The sequence below is a fragment of the Actinia tenebrosa genome, unplaced genomic scaffold (assembly GCF_029948245.1).
Source record: "Actinia tenebrosa isolate PJP-AT-01 unplaced genomic scaffold, QUT_ActTen_1.0 PGA_scaffold9__36_contigs__length_13948895, whole genome shotgun sequence".
Lineage (NCBI taxonomy): Eukaryota > Metazoa > Cnidaria > Anthozoa > Actiniaria > Actiniidae > Actinia > Actinia tenebrosa.
This window is the reverse complement of record NW_028292586.1, coordinates 2,655,048-2,678,531: the sequence shown is the minus strand read 5'-3', so window position 1 is coordinate 2,678,531 and position 23,484 is coordinate 2,655,048. Positions and strand designations below refer to the sequence as shown.

At 40.8% G+C, this 23,484-nt stretch overlaps 3 protein-coding genes across 3 annotated transcripts; all 3 read right to left on the bottom strand.

Moving 5' to 3' along the window:
• Positions 1–9,068: 9,068 nt before the first annotated feature.
• Positions 9,069–11,333, bottom strand: LOC116307083 (ectonucleoside triphosphate diphosphohydrolase 1-like). Its single transcript, XM_031717223.1, has 3 exons — positions 10,932–11,333; positions 9,692–9,913; positions 9,069–9,218 (listed from the first exon to the last, which is right to left on the bottom strand). Exons 1-3 carry the CDS (start codon positions 11,331–11,333, stop codon positions 9,069–9,071), a joined length of 774 nt encoding a protein of 257 aa, XP_031573083.1.
• A 4,240-nt stretch (positions 11,334–15,573) lies between these two features.
• Positions 15,574–16,275, bottom strand: LOC148904481 (beta-2 adrenergic receptor-like). The gene has a single exon (XM_089024974.1). The coding sequence runs from the start codon at positions 16,273–16,275 to the stop codon at positions 15,574–15,576; it is 702 nt and encodes a 233-aa protein (XP_088881100.1).
• A 971-nt stretch (positions 16,276–17,246) lies between these two features.
• On the bottom strand, positions 17,247–23,024 carry LOC116307079 (ectonucleoside triphosphate diphosphohydrolase 1). Its single transcript, XM_031717221.2, has 3 exons — positions 19,836–23,024; positions 19,255–19,476; positions 17,247–18,254 (listed from the first exon to the last, which is right to left on the bottom strand). Exons 1-3 carry the CDS (start codon positions 20,205–20,207, stop codon positions 17,595–17,597), a joined length of 1,254 nt encoding a protein of 417 aa, XP_031573081.1. The 5' UTR covers positions 20,208–23,024; the 3' UTR covers positions 17,247–17,594.
• Positions 23,025–23,484: the final 460 nt, after the last annotated feature.

The following is a 23,484-nucleotide window of genomic DNA, read 5'->3' as shown; positions in this document are numbered from 1 at the left end:
CTTAGCTTTATGCGGGCAGCGACTCATCAAATCCGCACATTGGTAGCAATCCACGCCTTCTAGGTCATACGCCCCAAAGAGAAACCGATAGTTGACTTCATGTGTTTTCCGATGCGTCTGTAAACGTTGACGACTGCTTAGTATCTTATTACAGAAACTACACTGTCTGCTTTGTTCACAGACGCCCCTTTTCAGGTGCTCGGAGGTGTTAGGAAATTCCTTATTACAGCCCTTGCAAAGCCCACAAATGCGTTTGTCTTGATGTTGTCGCATCTTTTGAACGGTACTGAATTCTTTACCACAATCCTTACAAACTTTACTAATTGGTTTCTTTGTGCAAACGCCACGACGAACGTGGTATTGTAGTCTTTGCTTGGTGCTGAACACCTTTTTACACATCGAACAGTTCATTTATACTTAAGTGTATCTTAAGCACAATATAACGTATTTTCAACTTTATTGTTAACATTCTAAGACATCTTTTAAAACAGGTCTACGGGAGCATACAGCTGCGTTTAAAAGATGTCTAAGAATGTTAAGTGTATGGTTGTTAAATTGATAAAGATATATGCATGAGTCATTTAAAAGACACTTCAGAATGTTAAAGATAAGGTTGTTAAATTGTTAAGGATGTCTTGCATGTTACTTCTAAAAGACACCTAAGAATGTTAAAGATAAGGTTATCATATTGTTAAGTATGTCTGCATGTGCTGTTTAAAAGACACCTAAGAATGTTAAGTGTATGGTTATCATATTGTTAAAGACTATTATCTTTTTTTTCTTAAGAAAAGAAATATCCTTATTCTTAGGTATATTTTCTTAAAAAAAGAAATAATAGTCCTTAACAATATAACAACCATACGCTTAACATTCTGAAGTGTCATTTAAACGACACATGCAGACATCCTTAACAATTTAACAACCATACGCTTAACATTCTGAAGTGTCTTTTAAACGACACATGCAAGACATCCTTAACAACCTTATAGTTAACATTCTAAGGTGTCTTTTAAATGACTCATACGTATATCTTTAACAATATAACAACCTTATCTTTAACATTCTAAGGTGTCTTTTAAAAGTAGCATGCACACATCTTTAACAATATAACAACCTTATCTTTAACATTCTAAGGTGTCTTTTAAAAGTAGCATGCACACATCTTTAACAATTTAACAACCTTATACTCAACATTCTAAGGTGTCTTTTAAAAGTAGCATGCACACATCTTTAACAATTTAACAACCTTATCTTTAACATTCTAAGGTGTCTTTTAAAAGTAGCATGCACACATCTTTAACAATTTAACAACCTTATACTCAACATTCTAAGGTGTCTTTTAAAAGTAGCATGCACACATCTTTAACAATATAACAACCTTATCTTTAACATTCTAAGGTGTCTTTTAAAAGTAGCATGCACACATCTTTAACAATATAACAACCTTATCTTTAACATTCTGAGGTGTCTTTTAAAAGTAGCATCCACACATCTTTAACAATTTAACAACCTTATACTCAACATTCTAAGGTGTCTTTTAAAGCAGCTCTACAACGGATATCGCATAAAGTCCTTAACGCTTTCTTTTGCCCAACCGGCCATCGTCAACAAGGCACCAAACCTTTCCGCGCGCTTCAGACTGCACATTTCATCATACAATTTCTGCACGCGCTCCCGCAGCCGATCGATCTCCTCCCTTTGCATTTCTATGGTGTCTCTTTTATCTTTTGCGTCGCCGGCAATCCTTCTTACTGCGTCCATTGGGTCCATGGTATATATAATGGATCCGAACCATATTCCCTGCAATGCGTTGATAGTAGGACCCACCGGCTGCGGCAAAACGCAGTTCGTAGTGGAGCAGCTATTAGGACCCTTTAGATACCGCTTCGACTATATTGTGCTATTATGCCCCACCTACGTGAATAACCGCACCTGGGAAGGCATAGGAGTGAAAGATGACGACTTCTTCGTAGATATCTTAGATCCTAATGAGTTATCCAGCCATTTGAAGTTTTGGCACAAGCAATTCCCCAAGGACACGCAGACACTCCTCATATTGGATGACATTGCCTGCGGGGACGACGTAAAAAGACGCACTTCGGAGTTGGTGAAGCTCGCCTTTAGCGGCAGACATGACAATATCAGCGTTTGGTTGCTTTCCCAGCAGCTTACCAGCGTCTCTAAGCCTTTTAGGGAAAACATAGGTTCGCTTGTCGTATTTTATACTCCGAGCCGGAGTGACCTGGAAACCATTTTAAGCGACTATGGCGGCGAGATATCCAAGGAACAGTTACACGAATACATGCGGCATTTAAAAACGCACCAACATTCCAAGATGATCTTCTCTTTGAGGTTTCCCTACACGGTTGGAATCTATGATTCCTAATGTATATGGATATTGAGCAGCTCTTAGATGAAGTCCCCACACAGTTAGATGAAAGTAACCTTAAGGAACAACTTAACATCCTTGTGTCTTCTGGGAAGTGCAAAGAAATGATAGGTAAGGAATTTACCCATGAGCAGGTTAATAAGTTGTCAGAAGAGGAAGTCAAAAAGTTCCATAAGAGGTACGAGGCTGCTCTTGCAAGTAAGACTACCGACGCCGTAGCAGACTCCGCTATCCGACTTGCGACTAAATTGCTTGGACTTGCACTGCCCATAGACGACGTGGAGCAACTGCGGAAGGACATAAGAGATGACTATGTCATCGCCCAAGAACTTAAGATAACCTGCGGCTGGTTGTCTTTGAAGTGCGGTAAGTTAATGGCAGTCGCCTCTGCGGCTTTGCACGTAGCTCAGCACGTCGACTTGAAGGAGGTACTGGTGTCTTGGAAGGACTTCAAGAAGGACAGAGAAGTCGAAAAGGTCTTCCAGGCGGCACTTACTGAGGTACCTGATCAAGTCGCCTCAAGTCCTTCTTAAGTACTTACTTAAGTTATCCTCAAGTACCTAGTTAAGTCATCCCTAAGTACTTAGTCAAGTCGCCTCAAGTACTTAGTCAAGTCGTTGTCAAGTCGCCTCAAGTACTTAGTCAAGTCGCCGTTAAGTCATTATTAAGTCGTCCGTAAGTCATTGTCAAGTCGTCATCAAGTTACTTGTCAAGTCCCTTAATATAAGATGAGTGAACCAGAGGTAGAGCAGCCCGAGCAAAAGATTACCAAGGCTAAATCTCCAGGTAGAGTCGCTGCTGGAAAGAAGCTCGCGGAGATGAATAAAAAGAACAAAGCCAAAAAAGAGGAAAAGGTAGAAGAAGAGGAATCCTTTTGGAATCCCGGCTACGTCATTGGCGCGATAGGAATTGCTATAGCAGCAGGCAGCCTCTACTTACAATGGCGGGCTACGAAGCCAAAGGTAAAGTGGGAGGCCGCAACATATCACGCACCCGTGGAACCGGCTGTTAGAAAAAGTAAGATCCCTGAAATGGAATAACCTTCTCGCTTTGTAATATAATGTCGACCGCGTTGTTGAAAACTGTTGAAGAAGCAGCTATTATTACTTCCATCGTTGCGGGTATTGGTTGGGTAGGTAAGAAAGTGTTCAAAGAAGACTTTACTGAAGACCCAAGCAAGAGCTTCGCTAATTTTGCTAAGATGACCGCTGCCGTGGGTGGGGCTATCATGGTAAAGGAATACCTACGAAAGGAAAAGTACCTGCCGACAACATAATTTAGAAGCAAACTGTGTTTGCTGGTATATAATGGCTAGCGTGGTCATAGGTGGAGTCGTCGCAGCTTTAGCATTCACTGGAGCTAATTATGGCGGTCAATATTTGGATAGATTAGTTAGAGGCGACAAAAGCGGAGAATTAGCCGCTGAGAGGAAAAGGCACGACTTGGCGCTGGAGAAATATCAGCGGGACGTGGCGGCTTGGAATGAAAAAAGACAAGCTTACAGGGATTGGTTGGACAAGAACTACCAAGACAAGATGCAGGCGGATAAGAACTTCGAAAACACGGACTACGCCTTTAGACTTTATGCGCAAGCACACCCCGCGGCATTAACGGGGTTAAGAAAGCCTCAGTTTAAGAATTACTACCAGCCTTCTAAGAAACAAAAAGACAATGAATTGGTCTTCGTAGGAGTCGCAGGGCTGGCGGGAGGCGTAGCTTTGGCGTATTTAGTCTGAGCTGCGCTCAGATCACTAGAAGGGGACTTGTCCCCTGTAATATAATGATCGTCTTTTTGGAAAGCGACAAGAATGACTTTACCACTTACTTGAATCCCCCCATCAAAGCCCATAAGGTTCGGCTGGTTAGTTGCTCTTTGTACAATTCTTGGTATAATCTAGTCAATGCCTTGGTCACCGTACTTAAGGCGCCCGGCAAATATCAAGGTGAAATGCTACCCGATGGACATTACACGCCAATCACACTGGCCAAGGAGCTCGCCAAGCGCGGTTATACTCTCACCACGGGATTGCCGCACAAAATGACCCTCAAACATAATATGCCAAACTATTCAGTAACTTTTGGAAAGTTTGACCCATTGGGATCTTTATTATGTGCCTCAGGCAAGACAATTACCGACACAGCCATACCTGTGAAATGGAAAGTCGCATCCTCTTATGAAGTCTATTGCGACTTGGTCCATAGTTACAACAATGGAGAAAAGTCTTCTCTTATGTCCAAATTCCTGCCCAAAGGAAATCCATTTGACCCAGTAGAATACACTCCCATTTCTTTGAGCTATGACTTGTCTCATTTGGTAGAAAGCATAAACATCACCATTAAAGTGGACGGAAAGACGGTGGATTTCAACGGACGCAAGATCAATCTCATCCTGGAATTCATATAATGGGCCGCGTAGAGAACAAACTCAAGAGGATTTACTATGGGCCCGAAGGCTATTGGAGAGGAGCGTCAGCTATCAAGAAACTCGCGACCGCGGCCAGGGTATCAGAAGAAACGGCTAAGAACTGGCTAAGAAAACAAACCCTCTGGCAGGTTTATCTTCCCGTGCCTAAGTACATTCCCAGGCCCAGCTTCACCGTAAATACCCCCAACGAGGTTCATCAGGCAGATTTGCTTTTCTTACCGCACGACAAGGTGAGAAGAAAGACCTATAGATACGCTTTGACCGTAGTTGATATCGCAAGCAGATACAAGGACGCCGAACCCATAACCAGCAAGGATTCTGGGGAAGTCGCAGAAGCCCTAGGTAGGATTTATAAGCGCGTCTTGAAATGGCCCAAGCTGCTGCAAGTGGATGCGGGGACGGAGTTCATGGGCGTGGTTACTAAGACCCTGAAAGACCACAGCACTAAAATTAGGAGAGCCGAAGCTGAGTACCACAGGGGTCAGAGCATTGTCGAAAGATTTAATAAGACCTTGGCCGAGCGCCTCTTTGGGTACCAGTATTGGAAAGAGCTGGAAGATCCGTCCAAACGCAACAGGGAATGGACTCAGAGGCTCCCCCAGGTCGTCGCGGCTTTGAACAACGAGGCGGCCAGGGCTACGGGAATGAAACCCAAGGATGCCATAAAAAAGAAACACGTGGAACACAAGTCCTACGTCAGAAGTTCAAGGGCGGTCGGACTGAAGGAAAAAAAGCTACCCCGCAACATAGTGGTCAGATACCTCTATCAGCCGGGGGAACTCGAAGGTGGCAGTAAGAGAGCCACGGATCCTAACTGGTCCCTGGAAACGTATGAGATTTCGAAGTCCGTCACCAAGGAGGGGCAACCCGTGTTGTATTACCTAGATGGCCCAAGTCGTGGATTCGTCAAGGAAGAGCTGCTCATAGTCCCCAAAGACTCAGAGTAGCGCAGCTCCACGCGCCCGATTGCACTCTAGGCATGTCAGTCTTACGTTGCCTCTGCAATGCCCGCGTTTGTTGTTGATACGATCCACGGAGAACTGCTGATCGTCATTTGGGTCAAACCTCCATAGTAGAGGTATGTTACATTTGGCACACCTTGCCCCTTTCTTATAGACGTCGTCCACGCATAGGTCGAACGTCATATTTTTTTCTTCGTCGTGCCGCTTGTAGCGAAGGAGTTTCTTGGCGATATTCTCTTTGGCTATGTCTTCTGGCGTCTTATCGTAACGCAATTGCGGACCCCAGGCTCTTTTTAACTGTTTGGCATACTCCACACGACTTACGGCGGTGTAGATAAGGTTGCTCCAACACAGCCGCTGGTCTATGATCCATAAGGTTTCTTTTATGGTAAGCCCTTGCGCGCTGTGGACTGTCATGCAATAACCCAAGCGCCAGTCTGGATGGGAGGTTATTTTTTCCACCTTTTCTATGGGCACCCAGGCTTTATCGTGCGTTACTGCGTTCTGCAGTTGGATGTCGGTACCAGGTACCCAGACGTCTCTTTTTTGCATGCGGGTGTCGTGGGGTTTATAACAAACAGGTACGGGATGCGTAGGGAAGCGCTCTCGGTGTATATTTAGCAAATCCTTTTGTATGCGAGACTGTGCTGCGCGTTTGCTGCTCAGCACCAGATCCTTTGGATGCCATGTGTAAAGGAAGTCCTCGTATTTCTTCGCTCGTACACGTTTGCGCAGTGTTTTGCATTGCTCGGCGTCACTGAGGCCCCTCAATTCCGCTTTCAGGTTTCTTACTTGATCCTTGCTGCGGTAGTCTGTGTTGATTTCCTCCGCATGGTCTACGAACCCCTTTAGCCATTCGTGGGGCATCTCTCCGGCTATTGGAGGAGGCTGGCATGGATCGCCTGCAAAGATCACCTGGGATTTACCTTTTAAGAATTCTACGAACTCTTTTAAGATTTCCAGCGGCACAGTACAGATCTCATCCCAAAGTATTATTGGTGGGATGTCGTGGATTGCTTCAGGAACCCATTTTTGGCCATTCCAGCGGAAGAAGCTATGGTAAGTCTGTGCATCGTATCCAAGGCTGCATAGTTCACGTTCTAAACGATGGGTAGGAGTTAACACCTTTACTTTGGGGAACAGCTGCAATACCCGCGTCGTTTTACCGCTGCCTCCCGTTCCGTAAAGGTAAGAGAAGCGATTGTAAGAAATAGGGTCTGTGACACTTGGTAAAGGTTCCTTTGTAGGTTCTACTTTACCTTTCGTGTGGTCACCATGGTAGGTAACTCTTTCCCTCCATGCCTTAATCTCCTCATCTTTTACCCGCCATTGCCCGCTCTCCGCTAATTCGTCTTCGGTGTAGAACTCTTGCATCTTTTCTAACACCTCAGGTTTCACGTACAAAGAGTCAGTAGCTACACGCGGGATATCTTCTTTATCGAACCTTAAGAGCATTGCTAGGAGATTGATGTGCGCGTAGGAGAGCATGCTAGCACGCAGGTGGTAATACTGCGGTCTATGATCTTGGTAGTAGCATAAAGCATTCCATTGGTGTTCTTTCTGTTCGTCTTCGATGAAGTAATTCCACTTTTCTAAGGAAACCATTGTTCCTGCGTCGTGAGCACGTTTGATAAGGAAGCTCAATTCGCCTTCGTCGGTTACCAAGCGTCGCTGCATGTGCTTCTCACCTTCCTTTGCGCCCTGAGTGAACTTGCCTATCACTATGCGGGCGGTAGCATTGTCTTCTGGTAACCATTTGGTAAAGGCACTGTGACACAGTATGGCTTCGTGGGCTACGTAGGTGAGAAGTTCGCGCTCTTCTAAGAACTTCAAAAGCGGCACAGGAATCCATTCCTTTTCTTGGAGGTGTTTTCCGTACCAGGCGTAAATGATGGGATGTAATCCTTTGGCAAGCTTCCAGCTGGTTAGGCGTACGAACCCAGTTGCTGGAGCGTCGTAATGACCCGGCAAAGCAACACGGAAGAATTGCGAGTCGGGATGTCCGTAACGGTCATAGTACTCTTTACAATCTCCTAGCCCTTTAAAAGAAGCAGGGTAACAATGTTTCATATCCAAGGAGACGTACTGACCTTCGTCGTATTCCATGTTCCATAAACCACCGTGACCGTGTTCTACGCAGGCTTTGGCTATGTCCTGAAACTCCACTGGAGTAGATTTCCAACCATTCCTCTTTTTGGCTGCTAAGAAATCTAGGCTACGGGAACTAAGTACTTCCTCGGAGAAATCCTCTCCCAAAGACTCACAAGCACTCTGTATGCGTTGTTGTTCTATCTCGGGCCTGTATAAAGTACCATCTTGTGTCATAAACTGGGATCCGTTTGCATCCATTAACCAGATAGAATTCTCATGAATCAGATCTGCTAACGGAGACGTCTCGTAGACCTTGATTTCCTTCTTCTTGGGAAACCTTAGTTCCCGCCAGGCGTGTGCATTGTGTTGGTAAATGACTATGGGAGCACCACGACCTCCGTACTTATGAGTTCCGGAGTAAATGAACCCGTCTGTGATATCCTTTACGTGGATGCGTCGTTCCAACGCTGTTTCCAACTTTTTAATGTTGGCAATAGTAGCTCCTGCCTTATAAGTGGCGTTCTCCCATTTCCTAATGGCTTCTCGCCTCTTTAAGGTGAGCTTACCACCACGGGAGGAATCTTCAAAGAACTCCCTTACTAACTTACCTACGCAATTACCAGGATGTCTCATTGGTTTCAACTTCTTTGTGTCGGGCGTTTTCAATTCATACGCCCCGTAAATGACTACGGTAACAGGGTAAGCCACTTCGTAGAACATCATATCAATTCCTACCAATGCTCCTGGGTGCGTATCTTGGTTCAAAACGAATAGGTTCTTCTTTCCGGACGCTCTAATAGGATTACGTCCCTTTTCAATGATCCACTCGCCATCCATGTATTTTATGAAAGTTAACTCCAAACGGTAATTTCCGTCAGGTATTAAGTCGATTATTCTTGCTGCTCTTTCATCGGTCATCGTTTCATCTGTATCACCTTCCATGAATGTTGTAAAGGCAAAGTCGGCATCGAGATTATTCAACACCTGAGTCCTGAGCTTACGCACAGTCTTGTTCTTAATGCTCTTAATTGCATCCATATATAACAGGCAGATCTTAACCATCGTTTGAGTTACCTAAAAGAGCAGCAGTAAGGAGGCATTCGCCAAGGCCGCCGTCGGCATTCCGTTCGTTTTAACGCCTGTAATACCCGTGTTATTCGGGGCTTTCGCGGAGGCGGTCGCGAGTCCCCCTTACTGCTGCTCAGTCAGAGCCTTGCTTCGTCACCAGATATTCGTAGTATGATTGTCTGGCTTGGTCAACTCCGTAGGACAAGTAGCTGTGCGCAAACACAGCATAGGTTTTTCCGGCTAAGGTTGGCTCAAACGTCACAAGTGCGCTGTCTTTTTTTGTCTGTAAAGAAACAAAATGCGCAAAAAAGTTTTTTTTTTTTAATGTTGCTCAGACAACAACCAGCGATTTTGCTTAAATATTCATGTGTTCCAGTGAAGTCCGTGGAATTACAAAGTGTTTACATTGTTGAAATTGTATATTCTTTTATTTGGCATCAGGAACGGTCCAGGAATTTTAGAAGGAGGTGACGATTACCAATGTTTTACCAGGAATTCGAGGAAAAGAAAGGGGGTGACTGTTACTGACGATATACTGAGAAATTTGAGCAAAAGGGGGGTGATTGGTCAGCCCTTTTACAACCCCGGGATTTGTCCCTCGACCGTGACATAGGCTAATGCTGAATGAATTGCTCACTATATAATTAAAAACTGCACACATTGGTTTGGTACAAATACAGAAACAGATAGGTCTATTTGAATTTAGCGCGCTAGAGTTTCTGTGCGTGTAAAATTCGAGTATAAGTTCAGTCTTACCCTAAATGTATTTTGGGTTGACGCTCCTCCCAAATCAAGCGCGCCGTACGACCCGCCTGACGTCTTCTGCGAGAAGATTCCCTTGAGGAAGTTTACAGTAATCCATCCATATAAAGCCTCCTCTTGTCCGCTTATTATCTTTACGAACTCCTTCTCGAAGTGGAATGGAGAAAAGGTTTTATCTGAGAGGAGCTTGTTCACTTCATTGATGACCGCGTTTTTCTGGGTAATGAAAGGAATGCGCTATCATTAATACAAAGGTATCCCAAGCTCTGTACAAACCCTATCGCCCTTCAGTATAGGCAATAAGCTCTGTAGAAAATGGTGCTAAAACCGTTAAAACCCTGCGACAAGATATGATGGCTTGAAAACCTTGTGTGTGTGTGCGTGAGAGTGCGTGTGTATAGAGCAGTTTTCGTATGACTGTGAAAAGTTCAGTGCCGTAAGCGTGACGTGCCGTGACCGTGATGCTTTCTAGAATTTTCAATGGCTGATTTTTTTCACGCAAATATGATTGGTCTTGCATTGCCTTGACCTTGGCGTGACCGTGATTGATTGGATGGAGAGTAAATTCTCGTGCAATGTGATTGGTCTGGCGTATCCCTTGCTGTGTCACGACCGTGTTCGTGCCGTGAACTTTTCACAGTGATACGAAAACTGCACTAGAATTCGAAGCTAGAATCAAATACATATTCATTAATTGTCCTTTTACTAATTATGATTATTGAATTTCAACCACGTGACTCAAAATCCCTTGACATGTTTCTAACAATGATACGTCGCCATGTTGGTACGCAAACTCAAACAAAAGAGAGTTGTTCGTATTTTTTGCGCGAAAGAAGACAAACACGTCAAATTGATGTCAATTAACAGCGGAGAACCATGCACTTAGAGTTTCTCTACAAAAATGGGATACTTTAAATCGATTAGGATTCGTTTTACTGAGAAATCGTCGAAAATTGAAAACCGTGTGTGGTATTTAATCCATGTCGCTGTATGCGTACATTTTAGTGCGTTTTCCAAACATTCAAGAGTGTTTTAGTATGAAAAAATCGTTTTCTCCCCGAGTATTATATAATACATAATATAGTTTGTCCACCCTACAAGCTATAGTCCATGTTTTTAAGGCAAATCACTGAACGTCTCTAGTTAGGGATCTAGTTATGACCACAAAATATATTTAACTATAAGTAAGGCATTTTAAAAATATTGTAATTATTTAGCATATATTTAAAAATACCTCGTCATCTTCCAGTAACCTCATGCCAGCGGTTGCGTACAGATAGATTGGAGTCGATGACTGGCGGTCAGCGGGTACCACGTTTTTAGCACTGTCAATCAAATCATCAAGATAGCTACCGATATCACTGACGGAGTCTGCAAACGCACTGAGGCCAGGTTTAGCCTTGTTAGGTTTAGGGACGTCGAGTTCTTTGACATCAGAGACTTCAATCGGGTCATGAACACCAACGACTAGCTTGTACACCTTGATTCGAGTCCCACTTGAGCCCGCGTCACAGAAGACAGCGTACTTCTCTACAGCCTTAAAAGTAGACCTTTTCATATATCTGGCATGTGATTGGTCGAAAGTTTGAAACAATAGGACCATCATGAGAACGGTAGAAACCCACGTGATATTCATGATGTCAGCAGAGATCGATGACGTGGCCTGTGACAACCTTTAAAATAAAACTGTCGTCAATTTATTACTACAAATGAAAATCAGTAAAAATATCGGGTTTTGAATTTTTTTTTAATATTCTGGGCCCGGTTGTACGAAGCCTGGATAGCGCTATCCGGCGGATAAATCCTTATCCAATGGATAAGTCGATGCTGTTATCCAATAAATTTATCCACTAGATAAGATTTATCCGTCGGATAGCGCTATCCAGGCCTCGTACAATCGGGCGCTGGGTCTATTCAGTTTCTGCTGAAGTCTTTGGTTTTTACGGTGGCAACGAAGGACATTTCTCATTTACACCAACTCGTGTAACATGCAGTAACGCGTTTCTTATTTACAGTAACTCGTCTAGCATGCAGCAACTCGTTTCTTATTTACAGCAACTCGTCTAGCATGCAGCAACTCGTTTTTTATTTACAGCAACTCGTCTAGCACGCAGCATCTCGTCTTTTAATTGAAGCAGCTCGCGTCTAGCATGCAGCAACTCCTTTTTAAAAGAGAAACTCACCTAACATGCAGCAAGTGATTTCTCATTTCACATGCAGGAACTCGTTTCTTATTTGCAGGCACTCGTTGAACATGCAGCAAACTTGCCAGCATGCAACAACTCGTTTCTTAAAGTGCTTATAAGCCTTTACACAATATTTTCAGAATTGATTCTTTAGATAGTGAATAGTTGATTGTGAAAATAATTCGTTATTTGAATGTCGGGTCTTTGAGATACGAAGGTTTATATTTCCAATATGTTAATGACTATGACGTAACATAAGGAATTTTAGTTATTTTGTGGCAATTTTTAATATTGAACGCTGGACATTTTTTGAAAATAAATTTGTGAGAACCTTTACGTGAGTCACGAATAAAAGGGGGATGCTTTTAAAATACTGTATTCCAGAACGAGTGCAGTGCTGTATATTAAATGATCCCTTATGTTACGTCATAGTCATTAACATATTGGGAATATAAACCTTCGTATCTCAAAGACCCGACATTCAAATGACGTAATATTTTCACAATCAACTATCCACTATCTAAAGAATCAATTCTGAAAATATTGTGTAAAGGCTTATAAGCACTTTAAAGTGTTGATTCGAGCCAAACTATTTCTAAAGTCTAACTATTTGTAGAAGTAATCACAAAGGCAGAGAGGTTATATTAAGCCTCTCAGTGTTATTCCGGCATCGGGAATCGAACCATGACCTCCCTTACAACAGACCGGCCGACGCTCTTACCAACTGAGCTAACCGTGTAACAGTAAATAATTCTTGCGACTCCTTATCAAGAGCTTCAGCCTGCAAACTGTTTTATTCTGACAAGCGTCGCTTAACTTTGAAAATTCAAGCAGTTTTTCCTTTAAATTTGATAAGGGGAAACAAATCCAAAAAAAGATATTGGAACAATTTACTGAACCATACGCTTACCTGTACTGGTACCTCTAAACCAACTGAAATTCGATTGAATTCGATGTCCCTTGATCCTTACGTGGCCCTTAGTATGACGATGCAGTGATGGGAAGAACACTTACCAAGCTGCCTGTCTGTGGTCTGACTTTATAAGCACTAGCCTTGTCGACAGCCTTATCCTTATTGGATAGTAGAATAATGAAAAACTGGTGTAGAGCGAAGGTATCTAACCCGTGAAATAAAAAGTACTAGTCAACGTGTAACATTTAAATATTTTTCAATTTTTATTTTAAATAGCACATGTTCTAGGTGTGGTGTATTGTATGATGTAGATATGACAGACGACGTCAATTTTATCATTATTACGGCCGCGTCTGGTCTAAATCATATGGACTACAGTAAGATAATAACACGAGTCGCACGATCGATCTCGAGTACAATTCGGAATTGATAGGTGCGCGTAGTGATGCAGTCTGAAAGTTTTCAAAATTGGACGAGAACTTAGGCGAGTCCAAATTAGAGAACTTTCAAAATATCACGAGTATCTATCAATATGATACCACGGTTTTGTATTGTCTCTTGGTTTTTGGTTCACGGAATCAGGTCTGTTATCAAGGAAAGTCAGACAGTCGTGGTACGACTGTTATATTTAAAAAAAAGCTTAATTTCAATAGCGCAGCGCAACCTTGACGTCATAAAAACGAAGACAAAGGCGAAATTCGGACAAACAAACTTACAAGTTTACTTTCAGCAGATAATTTTCACAGCCGATCGCAGTTGATCTTAGTTTACATGGGTTATTATTGTAACTTTAAGTAAAAATAATAAAATCGGTTCGTATAATCCTCGTGGCGGTTAAACAGAATGCAATGTTTGTCCGAATCTTTAAGCTAATTTTAGAATCAGTGTGCTGCGCGCTATTAATTTTCATTATATTTTGTTCTCGAGTGCAGGGCAACAGTGGTAAAAATTAAAACGTGCATTCCACGTGCTCTAAAGCCGCAAAAATTAAATTAAATTAAATTAAATTTTAAAAAAACGGGACGCGAGAGCGTGAAATTAGTGAATTCCAAAATTCGTTCCAAGAAAAACCAAAAGGTATTTCGTAACCAAACTTTGAACGATTATTTTTGTGCCTTAGAACTGTTAGTTGAAGTATTAAATTATATATTTTGACTAAATTTATTTGGAGATAATCTTCTTTGAATACGGCATGCTTTGTCCTTTCCTATAGAAGTGCAAATTAGCCGAAGTTCAAAAAGCGCCTTGGCTACGCAGACTAGGTGGAAGGGCGTTCTGATCCTTGGCGGCATGGCTGAGAAAGAACACCATCCTCATTTTGCATTTCAAATTCAATATGGACTTTGTGAATCGAGCTTGCGACAATCTTTTACAGGGAGCCCACTGTCACTGGTAGAAAAAGTGTTTAAAATAAAACTTATCATGCGTTTTATCAATCTGTGTCAAGCGTTTTTAAAAAAAGAACGAGCGTTTTGTTCCTTGCACTGCGGCATTACTTTTGTGTTCCGTTTTATTGGATTATTGTCCAAGCCTCAATGGACGGTTTCGGACCCCTCTATCAGGTAATATTCCATTATTTTTTCAAAGTTTAAGACAGTTCTGTTTATCAGAATGATGTAAAAGATCGTTCCGTTCGTTTTGTGCTCAATTTTTACGATGACTTGTACACCGTAGAACATGAACAAAAATGTATTTCCATTGTCTACAATAGTTTATTAAAACAACTTTCATCAGTATTTTATAAACATAGTGTAAGTTACGTGTCCGGGAAAAAAATTACCCGTTTCTTCCTTAGTTTCGGTCTTATGATTTTTTTTGTACAGAGCTTGATTTTCATCTTAGTCATTTTATCTCTCTCTATACACCTACTTGCAAGAAGGTTGTCATACAAGAATAGAACATTAGTAATTTAGTGAGAAAGGAATACATTAAAAGACAAAAGAAAAAGTTCAGCTTCAGTGATCTTCTTTTGTTTTTTAATATAATTCCTATCCCACTAAATCCCTAATGTTCTATTTTCGTATGACAACGTTCTTGCAAGTAGGTGTATATATACACTCAATTGAAGAATCGTTGTCGGGTTGAGAAACATAGAACATAAAAGCTGAGACCGAAATGCGCCATCTATGCAGTCGGTTTAGAATGCCAAACGCGTACTGATAACAGTGGATGACGTCACGGGTCGCCGGTCACAGCATGCATCTAATTAACATACTTCCCATGTGCCATTTCGGTCTCAGCTTCTTCTTTTTTTTGGAAAAATCATGGAAACTTAAATCAATAAATTCGTATGGACATTATTGTCCTTTTCTTTTGAAATCCCTTTATTTGGAAGTGTATATTTTGGCAAGTTCTGAATACTTTTTTGCCTCCATGTCGTTATTTTTAAAGAATCAAGGAAAAATACAAGTTGAAATAAATTTAAAAAATTAACTCCTGAACTAAAATTTCAATGATTCAGAACTTTTTTTTTGCTGATGTATTAAAGTTAACAGAAACACTTATGTACAATCGTCAATATATTTAGATTTTTTCATTTTAGACTTTTAGACTAGCTGCTCTTTTTCCTGTTCGATAAGATCTTCAAACCCTCGTTTTGCATATTATTTTTTTGAAAGACTGTCGAAACGTTTTATATCTCAGAGTATAGATTGATGGATTCCAAACGCTGCTCGTAAAAGCAAGAACAACAGCAACAGCTGCAAAACGAAATCGAGACCTCAAATTGTTACAAACACTGAATAAAGAAACATGGCGAAACTCGAGTCCACCAAAAACTATAATATAAGAATAACTAATGCTACAGTTTTGGCCGCTTTTGTGTTTCTATTAGATACGGGAGAAACACCTCTATTTTCTGCAGCAACTCGTCTAGCTTGGACTCTCGCAACGAGGAAAATTCTAGTATAGGAAATTGTTATGATAGTGAAGGGGATAACGGCAATAACAGCAATGGAACAAATATACACAAGTCTTTTTTGGTCGTTAAAGAATGGACGGAATATACCGGTAAAAAAGGATAATACCCAAACTGCGATGATAACTTCAAAAGTTCGGTTTCTTGTAACTATGAGGTTATACTTCATTGTGTGAATTATAGCAAAATAACGATCCAAAGTTACAGCACAAAGGTTGAACTTTGATGCAGCCATTGTCAATAAAGTTAACGATTCTGTAAAAATAGAAAAGGGATGAGAAGGCTTTCGAAAATCCAAAATTAGGCGTATGGACCAAGTAGGGATGACAAATAACCCAGTTAAAAAATCCACCATGGCTAAAGAAGTCAAGAAGAATACTGTCGGAGTCTGTAAACTTTCGGTTCTGTAGACAGAGAATATTACAAGGCCATTTCCAAGCACTGAGAGAAGGATGAGTAGAGCAGCGACTGCAGCCAAAATTGCTATGGTAGACTGGGATTCCAGAGCTGTATTTTCGCAATAAGCCGTGGAGTCGGCGTTTTTCGTATAGTTCCGATCCATTTTTACTGCCTTGTAATACTAAAATCAAGAAATGGCACTGAGGGGAAAGAGTTGGTCGTTCAAAAATAAAGAAGATAACATAAACAGTATAACAGTTTGATTAATGCACTTCGAAGAATCTGGTCCAACAGAAAGCGGTTCAAGCTAGCACCAACACTGTAAACAAGGGAACCAGACTGACGGTATATAAGATGACCACCTTCCAGCAGTAGTAGTCGAAACGTCGCGGTCCTTTCAAAGTGCCACAATCGTGAAACAATTGAACAAGCATAATCTTTGAGCAACACCGTAAACATTTGGATGTCAAGCTGGTCTTTTTTTCTTTTTCTTCGGTGTTCGAAGAAAAAACTGATAAGATATTTCAGATTAAGTATACTGAAGAGAATATTCTCTTGGTATACTTCAACGAGATTTTTCAAGTTTGGTTTTTGAGTTGCGACAGCTGGTGAATATGGCAATGCAAACATGGAACCTATGGTTTCATCAGCAATAAAAGACATTATTGACTCAAGATGGATTATAACACAAGTCTGTTTTGTACGACGTTTCGAAATCCTTTAACTGGCAAGTATTATTGACTTCGACAAAATTATTGGAATCTCTTTTCTTTCTCAAATCATTGGACCGAGTAGCTCCTTGTTTAATAGTTAGTTTTATTTAAGAGAAATTTTTCCTTGGGTCGAGAATCTCTTCGGGGCAAACAAAGAAGCTCTTTATACCACCTCACCCTCTTTAAAATAACGACTATTTACATATAACGGCTAGTGGAGATTACCGTCGTTCTGATTGACTCAATTTTCGGCAATGGCGTTAGATAAACATACCAGCTATGCCGGCTGCAAGATGAATACCTACATATTCTCTTGATACCTATCATCTATCGTATATAAATATATAAAACCACCGCTGCATAATGCATGTGCTACGAGAATATATGTATAAATGACTATCTAAAACTGACTTGCGACAAGTGAGATTTCATTTGTTTATTTCATTTCATTCATGATTTATCTTTATTTCAATTTTAACCATCCAAAACTTAAGTAAAGAGTAATTGCTATACATTACAACTTAGATCAGTCACTACATTTTAACCAACTATGCGTCATAGGGCCTCATGTCCCTCCAACCCCACAACCTCTTAACCGTTGTAAATATGAAGAACTAAAGCGAAAACGCAAGAAAACGTACCGAGTCTGGCCATGGAAGTTTCCGAGTCCCAGGAAAATAAATCTTCGTTCCCAGGGCGCACTCGCCGAGGAAGAAGAGAGTGCACACTGGGAACGAGGTTGAGTGGTTGAATAGCGCAATGAATGGTTTTAAAGGACTTTGGTTGCTTCGAGCATAGCTCCTAAGACCCAACTCAGTTCAAAACCATTTAAATCTTTTGCCACATGTAAAGTGAAAAATTCCTCATGTACATTATACCCATCCTTCAAAAGCTCGTAAATATAATTGAGTTGGAAACAAACGCCATACATGATATCCGGGCCATACACGCTCGTATCTACGTCTTCCAGGGGTTTAGCACAGAATGTATCGGTGGAATTCTTAATTTGCGGTACAGTGACAATATCGTCATCCGTCTTTAGCATTTCCACATCGTTTAACGCATAATAAATGGCGCTAAATCCGTAGAAAATTCCCATCAACTTTGGCTGCACGATAAAAGGGCATTCTTCAATGTCTGGATCGTTACAGAAAATCTTATTTCTTATCGCTTTTTTACAAAGAACCCCGTTATATTTTCCTATCAAGAGATAATCTTTGTCATTTATCTTGACTTCTTCTTCGTACCCATCGTTGTGACAGTGGCTGATGATCTTCTTACAGTCAGACCCTTGCTTCGTCACCAGATATTCGTAGTATGATTGTCTGGCTTCGTTGACTCCGTAGGACAAGTAGCTGTGCGCAAACACGGGATAAGTTTTTCCGGCTAAGGTTGGCTCAAACGTCACAAGTGCGCTGTCTTTTCTTGTCTGTAAAGAAACAATATGCGCAAAAACGTTTCATAACACGAATAATATATAACTGCGTATGACAATATAGATATATGAAATATATATTTGTACTGCGGTCGTAATGTATCAAATTGAGCTGATCCTTGCAGTATATGGAGCAACTTATGCAGCTGCAAATGGAAAGACTCAGAAAAAGAGTCTCGAACGGGATACGAACCCGTGCCCTGGCGTGCCATGCTCTAACCACTGAGCTATCAAGTCTCATATGAGACTTCAAAGATTCAAATCCCAATCAAGACTCAGAATTTTTTCAGAGTCTTTCAATTTGCAGCTGCATAAGTTGCTTCATATATCAGCTCAATTTGATAATATATGACTCTCGCTCTAATTGGTTAGATAGTAGCGCATGCGCAATATAGTAGTTTCACTGTTTTGACTAAAACTAATATAGATTTTTAGGTGTTCCAGCATTCTCGGGAACCCATGGGTAAAATTCTGTCGCTCGTTTCTTTCATTCGTTCATTGTCTATGGAATTTGCCACTTTAGAAACGAGCAATTCAAAAGACTGGGGTTTTGAATTTTAATCTCATTAGCAAAAACCTTTCGTCAACTGATAAAGCACCCCAATATTTGTAAGTCTGTGGAAATTGGAAAAAATTGGATAAAAAGAAACAGAGTTACAAGCCTTCAAAAGTCTGGAAAAAATTTACAATGTAGTCTTACATACATTCTTTGTAACTTTTCAACACTTTTGAAAGACAATAATTCTAGCTCGTTTCATTCAATCATGTTCAAATTTGTCAGACTAACTAATCTTGAGATGCTTTCTCAAAATGACAAAAGTCTTTTCTAATAAGATTAAAATTCAAAACCGCTCTCTCAGGTCTCTTGCTCGTTTCTAAAGTGGCCAATTTTAAAGAGTTGCATTAACTAAGTTCTGCATTCTCTACTTTGCGTGGCTCTTCTTGAAGTTTGATGCTGAAATGAGGCTATCCCTAAATGATCTAGAATTCTCACCCTAAACGTGTTCTGTGTTGACGCTCCTCCCAAATCCAGCGCGCCGCACGAACCGCCTGACGTCTTCTGTGAGAAGATTCCCTTGAGGAAGTTTACTGTAATCCATCCATACAAGGCCTCCTCTTGTCCGCTTATTATCTTTACGAAGTCTTTCTCGAAGTGGAATGGAGAAAAACTCTCATCTGAGAGGAGTTGGTTCACTTCATTGATGACCGCGTTTTTCTGGGTGATGAAAGAAATGTGCCGTCGTTAAGAGTAAGATTTATTATATGACCGTGAATCTTAGAGCCTGGACACTAGCAAATCGAGCAATCTGATTGAATAGATCGCATCGCGGACTGGTCTAGATTCTCCGGTATTAACCGGACCGATCGCATATTAATCTTACAGACGTACAGACCTCCCGCTCCGTTAATAAGATCTAAATATAGCCCGAGCTCTGTTTCTAGGACGCAATTTTTTAGTATCTATTGCTATTAGTTTCTACCCATTTCTGCCTTGCAATCGCCAATCGTCATTCGCTTTTCCCCGTTTTAAACCTTTTTTTTCCTTTGAAATATCTGGTATAGCTGTATATTTACCTCGTCATCTTCCAGTAACCGCATGCCAGCGGTTGCGTACAGATAGATTGGAGTCGATGCCTGCCGGTCAGCGGGTACCACTTTTTTAGCACTGTCAATCAAATCATCAAGATAGCTACCGATATCACTGACAGAGTCTGCAAACGCACTGAGGCCAGGTTTAGCCTTGTTTGGTTTAGGGACGTCGAGTTCTTTGACGTCAGAGACTTTAATCGGGGCATGAACACCAACGATGAGCTCGTACACTTTGATTCGAATCCCACTCGAGCCCGCGTCACAGAAGACAGCGTACTTTATTTCAGCCTTAGAAGCGTGCTTTTCCAAATATCTGGCATGTGATGGGTCGATGGTTTGTAACGATAGGACCATCATCAGAGCGGTTGAAACCCACGTGATGTTCACGACGTCAGCAGATATGATGTGCCCTAATTTATAAATAAATAACGGTAAAATTATCGGGCCTTAAAATTTCTTTAATTTCTGGTTTCGATTTTCGCTCAAGCCTTTGCTCAAGCCTTTGCTTTTTACCGCCTACCTATGTTACAAATCAACGAGTGGGCAGGTGTGGTGGACGAGATGTTTATAAATTCTTTATTGATTGGCGCACAACTCCTAAAACGACCTATAAGGAGCTTCACACAATCATAGTTAATAGACTATGACACAATCCGATAGCCCATGAGTATTATAAGAGATAAAAAAATCCCAAGATGAATTTCAAAAATTGGTCAAAATATTTACAATGTAAAACTATCAAAAATAAGTATTCTAAAAAGATATTTCTATATAACTTTGGTGCATTCCGCCAAAGGCCAGGAACGAAGAAAAGAAGGAACGAACGAACAAAGAAACCAACGGAAGACGGACGCAATTTGTTGCATGTAGTTTTGCTGAACTAGAATTAGACTTTTTTTTGAATATTGCCTGCAATTATGCGCACAATGTTGCAACGTGTTTCGCGCCTTAAGCTTACCTGTATTGGAATCGCAAAAAGTAACAACTAGAAAATTCAATTGAAGGTTGGTGAAGACTTAGATGTGTATTGATCTTGTGGTGTATGGGCACAGCAAAACGTATACGTACCCGGAGTGATTGATATATGTGGCCGTTAGTATAACGCTGTTGTTGGGAAAAAGAGTGAGCAAAAACCTGTATGTGATCTGACTTCATAAGCACTAGCATTTTCCCTAATGAATGGTAGGACAATGGAAGATTAAAGCATTTTGTCTTGTCGAAAAAAAAATCGCACCATTTGGAACCTGCTTTTTGATGGCCCATAGTATTAAAAGCACCTCCTTTGTAGGTTAGCTTTAGTTTAATGGCTTGGAAGACCAATCTATTGTCATTTTATCCATATGTATGGTTTTTTAACCGCGACGTTCTTCATATGGTCTATAGGTTGCTATCAATAGACGTCACTTCCGGTAATAGCTCTTTTTTGATGGCTTGTAGAATCCTGGAGGTTGTTTTGATCTCTTGTTTTCTGGTTTGATGTAGTGAAAATAGTCAAATACAATAGTTTGAGGACTTATTTTGATATGTTTTGACTTAGCATCCGCTAGTTGCCCCCCAGTCAACCGCTTGTTTGCCCCCCAGTCAACTCCAAAAAGTCACGTGATTGATAGCAAGCAATAGCCTATCGCCTTCGGTTATGACAAAGTATTATGAAATGTAGAAATCAAGACTATAGAGGAGTTAGTATTGTATGATCAAACATGAAGCCGCCCTTTGGTCTAAACTCTATGGATTAAAGCCGAATACAAAGGTTAATTAGTTTTCACATGAGCCAATCGAATCGACTCTTTATCAAATTGAGCTGATCCTCGCAGTATACTCTTTCTTGGCGTTGCTAGGCAATTGAAGTATGAAGACAATAAAGCAATCATGACCAAGGATAATGAATTTGAAGCTAAACAATACCCTGCAATTAAACAATACCCTGAAAAACAAAAACCGTAATGTAAACCCAAAATACGATGTAAAAAACGTTTTCTCACTGGACTCTGAAGATGACTTCCGCTCAGGTTGTCGAAACGTCAGTCACCACCAACAACAGTCTTTCTCAAGGCTACACTCACCCGGACGATCACATTTCACAGCAAATATACCGTATTTTCTTCATTAAACGCCCTGGGAGCTTATTCTTTTTCGAGGTGTTTTTGGAATTGGGGCTTATTAGAAGCATAGTCAATAGAAGGGGATGTCTAAATTAGGACACCTATTGTTATCAGGTCTTTGTTCGCTTGTGAGGTTAAACCGGTCTTGACCGTGCAATATGTTTGATTTATGCTCATCCGAAATTGCAAAATAAGTAAACATAAACTTTTTCTATGGGATTGTTGTAAGGAACATTCAAATATCTCTCATAAATCTTTAAGTATTTTGAACTAGCTGCCAAAAGAAAGATTTTGGTCTGTTCACTCAGCCATTGCCAACAACGGTAAAACAATGGTAAAACAAAGGATTGTGCACGGTCACGCTTGAAAAAAGTGAACAATAACCTATAACAATAGAGTTTCCCTATTCCATTCCCCTCTACTTACTATGTTAGAAGTTAGAAAAATTCTCAAAAACAAGAAGCATCGCGGTAGAAATGAGAAAAGCAGATAAAGTTAGAAAAACTGCTAGCAAAATAAACTGAGCAAAAAAAAGCCTTTGGACCAATTATAGAATAACCCGCAAGCATACAACGATAGAAGTCATGAATCATACGAAGCTTGAGTGTTTCATGTATGATATGGTTTTTCCGTAATCCGTGGAAGTATTCCGGGGGGGGTACTACCTCCCCAACTTGGGTAGGGGTGTGCCGCCAGGACCTCAAAATCCTGACCCTATCCCAGACCTAAAATTTTGATTTTACATACCCTACCCCAGACTAAAACTAAGAATTGTACACCCTATCCCAGACTAAACCCGGTTAGTCAATAGATTGCGATCAATATTTGCTAACGTTTTTATTGTTTTTGTGCCGTCAGAAAGCGTAGTCTATTCGCCAGACAAAAACGACCAAATCGTTAACCCTATCCCAGAGTAAAACGACCAAATCCTAACCCTATCCTAGACAAAAAGGACACCCTATCCCAGACAAAATGTCAAAAAATGATACCCTACCCCAGACCCAAAAGCCGAAAAACCATACCCTATAGGGCGGCACATACCCGTATAGCAAATATAGGGGAGTACCCCCCCCCCCCCCCCGGGGAAGTATTATTTTATTGTCTCTTTGTGACTACCACGCTCTAATTATTGCACTTTGTTTGACGGGTTAATGAAAACCACTTTAAAAATTAGAGAAATATGAAAAGAATTCAAAGTAATTTTCAGGAACTGGTATTTTTTTGACTGTTTTGAGTTAAAAACTTGATAAAGGTACTTTTAGGTATACAATTTAAAAGAAAACTAGTTGTAAAAGACAACGTTTCGCTGTCATCTCGACAACATCATCAGGTCTAATGAAAACTGTAAACTCTACTCTATGTAAATATAGCTAAAGGAAGTGTGAAAGTTCAATGAATAACAATGAATTAGAATAAAATATGGTTATGCGCTTTTATTGTCATCTTATCCTATTTCATTGTTATTCATTGAACTTTCACACTTCCTTTAGCTATATTTACATATAAGGATGAGTCGGTAAGCCGTGTGGGAT